Source organism: Malaclemys terrapin, chromosome 1 (genome assembly GCF_027887155.1).
Source record: "Malaclemys terrapin pileata isolate rMalTer1 chromosome 1, rMalTer1.hap1, whole genome shotgun sequence".
Taxonomy (NCBI): Eukaryota; Metazoa; Chordata; order Testudines; family Emydidae; genus Malaclemys; species Malaclemys terrapin.
The window spans coordinates 26,878,733-26,887,082 of NC_071505.1; the positions used below are offsets into that span (position 1 = coordinate 26,878,733).

Genomic DNA, 8,350 nt, shown 5'->3' on the forward strand with positions numbered 1-8,350 from the left:
CTGTGGAGCAATGTGTACTAACACTCGAGATACTGTGGATTCTTCTTTGAGTGATGGTCCCCACTGTATTCCACTGAGGATTATGCGCATCCCCCTACACACAGCATAAATGCAGAGGTGAAAGTAAGCCGGTCCAGTCCAGTGTACCGGCAAGAGCCAGTACGCTGTGCCAGACTGGACCGGCTTCCGCGGCGGTGATTTCAAGGGCCCGGTGCTCCGTCCGCAGCAGCGGGAGCTCTGGGCCCTTTAAATCCCCGCCCGAGCCCAGCTGCCGGAGCTCCGGCGGGGATTTAAAGGCCCTGGGGCTCCCAGCCACAGTCGGAGCCCCAGGGTCTTTACATCTTGAGAGGCCCCGCCTCTTCCAGTTGAGGCCACGCCCCTGCTCAGGACTCCGGCCGTACCGTTAAGTCCTTTAAGTTACTTTCACCCCTGCATAAATGTGACATTTCCCACTGTACTTCAAGCCTAGGATGCCCATAGGAAGGTAGACAAGCAGGATTTGGTCCTGATACATTTTAGCAAGCGACTCTTTTTGCATCTTCAGTCAAGCAATTAAAATAAAATACAATGTTCTGAATATGAGAAAAGTAAAATTATTGACCAGGAATGTGACTATTTTAGACTTGCCCTAGATAATCTGTAGACAGTAAATCATGTAGATTAATATTTGCAACCAAAAAACCCTGGTGTGTGTGTGTGTGGGGTGGGGTGGAGGTGAGGAGGCGATTTTGTTTTTTAATCGGAGCAATTTATTTTGAGGAAAAGTTAGTCTCAACCTCTTTCTTAGATTGGCATATGAACAAAAAGTATATGAAAGGTTCAGTTGTTTACACATTATTATTAATTATGGTTTATCTATTAAATCCCTATTATTGTAGCATGTGCAGACCAGAACCAGGATCAGTGCCCTCTTATGCTAGGTACTATACAAAACAGGCAGACATGATCTCTGAAGAGCTTCTGGTCTAAGAGGATGAGAACTATAAGCAGGGTTTGGGATGGGGGCAATTAAAAGATGGCTCTTCAGTGTAGCCATTATACACGACTTCCTATGATGTGCTGGAGAGGAAAAATAGAGTATGTACTTAAACCAGCCATGAAGAAGTTCAGATACTTCTGATTGTTGTAGAACTCTATTTTTCTTTTAGTTGGCATAGTTCTTTCCATCCACTAATAACCATGTTTATTGTGTAATTAGAAATCTTGACAAACCTACAAAGAAAAAACCTGTGATGTGGAGAGAAACTTCACCAACTAGCATATGTGTTTGCATTAAATCTTTTGTCTGTGTCCATCAGTGGTAGGTTTTATTCACAAAAACCAACTTGTGTTTTATCAGAAAATCCACCTCTCTCATGTGGTATCTCTCTTTACTCAACAATTACAAGTTTTTTATATCTAGATTATGACATTCCGGGGTCCAATCTAGACCAGTGAGGGACTGTCACCTTAGCCCTGCAACCTGGGGTGCCTCACAATGCTTTGCTGCTGTAGCTCCCAATCTGGGCCCCTTACAAACAGCCAAACAGCATGCAGGTCACAGTCTGAGTCTCTCTGTATAGCTGCAGCCTGCCAGCACACTCCAGTCTCACACTAGTTACCACCAGCCTTGGTTACCATTCTCAGGGTGACCCCAACACACTCCCAGTCCCAAATTCCCCCCCCCCCCCCCCAAATTGGTGTCCTGCACTGTTCAGCCCTCTCCTAGACAGTTTTAGGTCCGTTGCCCCTCTAAGGGGATCAAGATCAAACTCCAATATTAAATGGAGTTACCCACACAATTTAGTTTAAATACAACACTGAATTCGTTTTGATTTAAAGAATACAAAATGTATTTAACTACAAAGAGAAAGTTTTAAGTGAGTACAAATATAAGGCATTAGAGTCAGAAATGGTTACAAGAGAAATAAGCATATAATGTTTTCTAGTAACTAAAACGTAACAAACTAGACTTGGTTCAAGGTGAAATCCTTTACCACATGTTCCCAGTAACATTGCTGACCAAATTCTCAGGCCAGGATCTGCTCCCAGTGTCAAAAGGCTGTTTCTTTTGTCATCTTAGGTGAAAGTGGGAGAGATACCTTGGGCTGTTTTTTTGCCCATCAGTTTTTTAGGCCTTGGCTATACTGGCAATTCACAGCGCTGCACTTGCTGCGCTCAGAGGTGTGAAAAAACACCCCCCCCCCGAGCGCAGCGAGTGCAGCGCTGTAAAGCGCCAGTGTAATCAGCGCCTGCAGCGCTGCCAGCTATTCCCCTTGGAGAGGTGGAGTACTTGCAGCGCTGTGAATCTGCGAGTGTAGCCAAGGCCATAGTCCATTTCCCCTTTGAAATGCATTGTCTTGAGGGTTACTCCTGGATAAAGTTCATTCATGCTGTGAGGACAAAGACAAGGAGTCTCATGGTGAAAGAGGTTCCATGCTATTGTTTGCTAAAATGCAGATCAGTTTGTTGCTCTCCCACTTTCCAAAGTATAGCCACTTGACAGGTGATTGCCCATCAACTTTGATGACACCTGGTTTGAGGTGTCAGCTTGTCTTTGAGAAACTGGTTCACTCTGACTTGTCTGGTAAACATATTTCAGACCTAATTTCAATTTGTTTATAACTTTACATATAATGTTGCTATGCATATTTCATCATGATATTATTGACCAGTGAGTTATTAGTTTTCAAATACTACCTCATAATATTTTGTTCAAAGATTATTACAATAGTGTATAGGGTGTGAATAAGGGGTGCATTCGGTCACACTGAGTATTTTAAAAAACTTCATCCTGTGTTTCATAAAGGGAGGTGGTTGCATATGATGATCCTAGAATTCCATTATTTAATACGGATTTGGATAAGCTGGAAGGAAAACCACCACCTATTCTTGCTACAGGTAAGAGTAAAAGTTTTTCTGCAGGTGTTTATACACTGTAAACAATAAAGTTTGACCTAACTACTGCTTTGATGTTGTAACTGCTACACATCACACATATTGAATGTAAAAATAAATAAAAAGGTTACATTTGACAAAACATCAAGCTAAAATGTTCAAAAGGATGTGCTTAAAATTAAGCTCCTATATAAGTAACCTGATTTTTCAAAAGTGCAAGCTTTTGCTCAGCAGATCATATTGACTACATTATACTCTGTGTCTAGCTGTCTACAGAATCAAATGAGCATATTTAAGTGCTTCACTGAAGAGGGACAGACCTAGGCCACAATTCAGCAAAGCACTTGACCATGTGCTTGACTTCAAGCATGTGAATATTCACCTTCAACTTCATTGGGACTACTTATGTGTTTAATTGAAGTTCAGTGGGAGACTGATGTTTTAAGTGCATGCTTTAGTGTTTTGCTTAACTGGGGCTAAAATTACAACTGAGAAAATGTTTAAAATAGGATTGATGACATGTTAGCAGAACAGCATCAGAAATATTATTAAAACTGGTATTAGTAAGTGTAATATTTGTTTCTAGGAGAATTAGTATAGCTTAAAATTTTAAGAACTTTTAACATGTCAGGATTGTGTGATGGAAACTTTTGAATAAAGTATACAGCCAACTATAACATATAGGCCTTACTACTTTACAATCCAGGGTTGTAGGAGGAGAGGAAGGCAGTCTTGAAATATCGAATTTTTGTGTGACTAAAAGGTTGTTGTGTTTTTTTTTTTTTAAATAAAATTTGCTACATAAATAGTGAAACTTTACTTTTCCCATTATGGGCAAACTCCATGTCTCACATCTGACACACATGTGAAAGTTGTAGCATGAATTGACATTTCACATTTCCATGGTTGATAAATTAATTTTTGATTTCTTTAATTGTGTGAGCCCTTCAGCCCAATTTAAATAATGCCCAGAGGAGGTATACTATATGTGCCGATTAATCTTTTCTTTATGTAATAGAAGGTAAATTCAAGGCCTTGAAGATGGAATTCTCTCTTCCTCCATCCACTTATGCTACCATGGCAATTAGAGAAGTGCTAAAAATGGACACAAGCATAAAAAAACAGACACAACTGAATACTATATGGCTACGCTGAACAAATGCTCTAAAGTCATGTAAAGATTTTAAGATGTAAAAGTGTTTTCATATTTACTTGTTCTGTGCAAACCCTAGTTTTGATTTTGAAGATTTGTAGTAAAAGATTTGTATTTTTTTAAGTTGTTTTTATTAGCGTCAATGATTATATGCAAAATGGTGTTAGTAAAAATAATAAAAATATTTGATTGGGTTTTTTTAAATGATCTTAGTAAATAAGGTGGAAAACCACATCTTAAGAAAAAATGGGCTTAGGACAGCAATTCCAGATCTTCAGTAATTGCCTTTCCAGAAGTACAGTGAGTATTCAACATGCTTTCATGAATTCAGCACAGGATAAAATTTCTTGCAAGTGTGCTCACATTACAGATCAGGAATGCTAATTAGAGTAAGTTAGGCGATGAATATTTATATTAAAGGAGTACATTTATGTCGCCTTAGAAGGCCAATAGCTTTTGCACTGATGTGGTAGAGGATTCTATTGGCAGAATTTTTCATGCCTTTTATGTGATAAACCTGTACATCTGTTTTTATTAGTTGAACTGTACATTTTATTATGAAAATGTTTATGTGCATTTTCCCCATCTTTACTATTGCCTGTACCAAAGAACAGGTAATGAAAACAAGTTAACCAAAAAGCCCAGATGAGAGCTTGTATCAACAACTAACTCCTTTGCACCAGCATATTTAGTGTGTCCATTGCTGGCAATGGATGAGCAAGGTCAATCTGTATCATGGCATGAAAGGATTAAAAAGCCATTCGAAAACAATTGACAGCAGTTAGGTTGCATTTGACTTTATAATTTCTAAAACCAAACAAATAAGAAACCTGTTTGTGCTGCTTGTGTTAATAAATTATGTTAAATATGAGACACTTTGCACTGTCATTTTTATAAAAAATTGAATAGGGTTTTGCATACCAACAATATGAAAATTTCAGTATCTCACTTTTAGAAAATAGGCAGTGTTGCCACCCACATATCCCAAACGAACCTGCTTCAATACAGAAATAAAAACCCCTCTGATCACAAACCTCTAGTTATCACCACCTGCTACTGGAATCCATATGGGGTATCATTAAAGAAATATTTCCTGAACCCCCTCTTCTGGCCTTCAAATAACCCCCTAACCTCTCCAAGCTCATCATCAGAAACAAGCTCCCCACAAATCAGCATACACCAACTCAAAAGCACTAGACCCTAACTGAGCAACAGATTCAAACCCTGCTGACATATCTCCACTGCTACAATGGTCAACATCCTCCACAACACACTTTTCAAGATCTATGGGTCCTACATATGCCTGTCACAATATGGGGTGTACCTCATCCTTTACACTAAATGCCCTAATAGAAATATGTAGGTCAGTGGGTTTCAACTGATTGGGTGACCTATGCAGCCGTTTTATGTGGGCCCCATCCATGCCATCAATATGCTACCTGTATGGCCCTGAGGATGTCACATGGGCTGCAGCTGTGTGCTGATTGGGCCACAAGCGGCCCATGGGCCTTGGGTTGAGAACCACTGATGTAGGTGAAATGAGACAATCACTACGCTCTTGAATGAAGTCAAACAAGAAAATGATAAAGACAAAAACACCACATCACCTGTAGGTGAACACTTTTCACAAAAAAATCACTCTATTTCTCACCTATCAGTCCTCACCTCAAAGGAAACCTGCACAAGACACTCAAAAGATAAGCCTGAGAGCTTAAAGTCATAATTTTGCTAGACAGTAAAAATCATGGACTGAATAGAGACATGAGTTAGGACTAGAATCAACTAAGTCTCTGTCCTCTGATGCTATGCAATATTTCAATTGCTTTCAATTGGCCATTCTTGTATGTAAGGGGAGTACTTTACCTTAATGCTGTTTTCCAGTTTTGTTGAGTTATACAGTTACAGGTTTACAATGCAAACACTCAATATACATTTATACCCTGGGTTATAGAGATTATAAATTAGATTAATATATGCAGCATCCTACAAGCATTTTATAAAGTCTAAACAGCATCTGAGGATGGTAACACATGAGTAAACAAGCCTGTTTCCAGCTATGCAATTGTAACTGTTCAGTGAGACCTGGGGCCTTGGCATGAGCTGGTATCTGATCTGCCAGCGTGTCAGTACCTGTAAAAATTAATATAAACATTTTTTTTTTCTTCCTCTCAGGGGTGTAAGGAGCATTGACTCTGCTCATATATCTCAGCCTGTCTTGAAATATGTTTTTTATTGATGCAGAAATTTAGGTAATGCATTTGATTCATATTTATATGCCAGTTTAGGCTTTATACCAGGGGCAGGCAACCTATGGCACAGGTGCCGAAGGCGGCACGTGAGCTGATTTTCAGTGGCACTCACACTGCCCGGGTCCTGGCCACCGGTCCGGGGGGCTCTGCATTTTAATTTAATTTTAAATGAAGCTTCTTAAACATTTTGAAACCTTATTTACTTTACATACAACAATAGTTTAGTTCTATATTATAGACTTATAGAAAGAGACCTTCTAAAAAGGTTAAAATGTCTGACTGGCATGCAAAACCTTAAATTAGAGTGAATAAATGAAGACCCGGCACACCACTTCTGAAAGGTTCCCGACCACTGCTTTATACCATCAGTGTGTAGATCTGTTATGACAAATATTCTTGACCTAAATTGGTCACTGGAAAATTAACTGTCAGCTTTATATTGATACCCTTTTTTCTCTCTCTCAGGAAAGACCATTTTGTTTCTTCACATTTTTTTCAGATCAGGAGATCATTAAAATAATAAATGCATTTTTAAATGTGATAGCTTATGAGTTTATTTCATTATCTTCAGTCATATTTATCCCATTCTGCTACTTTACATATATTAATGACAACATTTAAAAGTATGGTTGTCTAAAGTTAAGCATCCTAAGTAGCCTGATTTCTCAGTTGCTGGTTACCCAGAATTGCCTTTGTAGACAATGGGAAATGAGGGAACTCTGCCACTATTGATCCAGCCAAACTGAAGATAGATCTATTATGCTAGTCCTGTACAAATAATAGTAAACAAATCTAAATCTGAAATAAGTATTTAAAATATAGGGCATTAATCTGTCCTAGACTAAATTATTAGAAGGCAGATTCTCTACCCTGCCCATTTTTTTCATTGTGTCGTGGACAGGCTCCAGAAGACTCTTGCAGCTCTCTTAACCTCAGCAGTGGAGCAGTTTAATTTACAACTGTGGTGAAACAGGCATATTGGGGCTCCACTTCATGCACCCCCTTCCTTCACTTGTTAAGCTGACTCTGCCCTCTGCATGAGAACCATCTGTTAGCATTCTCCATATACTCCCTCCAGCCATTCTGAGGCCACTTTGTGACACTTCCACCATGCACAGTGGCCGCAATGAACTGGAGAATCTGAGTCTTAAAACTTTCAGCTATTTTCTGCTTGTAAAGGCCCCATATACCATGGTCTCTTGCTGTTTTACCTCTTTCTGGAGCCTGTTTTTTCCCTCCTCCCCCACCTATTGTTGCATTTTGATGTGCTGGATCTGGAGGTGGTGCAGATCCTTTTAGATGCCAGCTGAGTTCCTTGGGTCTTATTATTGGCTCCTCTGTGTGCCAAGTCCCCTGTGGTAAATACAGAGAACCCAGCTGTGCCTCAGTTTCCTGCATTTGTAATAACAGTGCTCTGCCCTTGCACGGAGAATTGCACCCACCCTTTTCTGAAAACATAAGAATGGCTATACTGGGTCAGACCAATGGTCCATCTAGCTCAGTATCCTGTCTTCCAACAAGGCCTGTGCCTGATCCTTCAAAGGGAATGACCAGAACAGGGCAATTTATTGAGTGATCCAGCCCATCATTTAGTCCCAACTTTTGGCACTCAGAGGTTTATAGGTTTCAGAGTAGCAGCCGTGGTAGTCTGTATCTGCAAAAAAACCAGGAGTACTTGTAGCACCTTAGAGACTAACAAATTTATTAGCGCATAAGCTTTCGCCGGCTACAGCCCACTTCTTCGGATGCAGAGGTTTATAGACACCCAGAGCATGCGGATGTGCCCCTGACCATCTTGGCTAATAGCCACTGATGTACCTATCCTGCATAAACTTACCTAATGTTTGTGGTGAGCTGGAACCGGGAACCGGTTGTTAAATGTAGAAGCCCTTTAAAGGGCTTTTAAATTTAACAAAATGTCTGGCAGCTCCCTGCCCCGCCCCCGGCCCCAGCTCACCTAGCTCCGCCTCCTCCCTCTCCCCTGCTTCGGGGCTTCCTGGGGGTGGGCGCGAGGAGAGCTCTAGGCACCGCGCGGCGCTCCCCGACTCCAGCCGCGCAGAAGCCACCTTTA

At 40.4% G+C, this 8,350-nt stretch overlaps 1 protein-coding gene across 4 annotated transcripts in view; it reads left to right on the forward strand.

Annotated features, from left to right (window-relative positions):
• Positions 1-4,901, forward strand: part of PUS7 (pseudouridine synthase 7) — a 45,342-nt gene extending 40,441 nt beyond the window's left edge. For all 4 annotated transcript variants that reach the window (XM_054018255.1, XM_054018246.1, XM_054018270.1 and 1 more), the window contains 2 exons: positions 2,789-2,880; positions 3,896-4,901. In XM_054018255.1, the coding sequence (XP_053874230.1) occupies positions 2,789-2,880; positions 3,896-4,032 (229 nt within the window). In that variant the 3' untranslated portion in view covers positions 4,033-4,901. The remainder of the gene's footprint in view (positions 1-2,788; positions 2,881-3,895) is intronic.
• Positions 4,902-8,350: the final 3,449 nt, after the last annotated feature.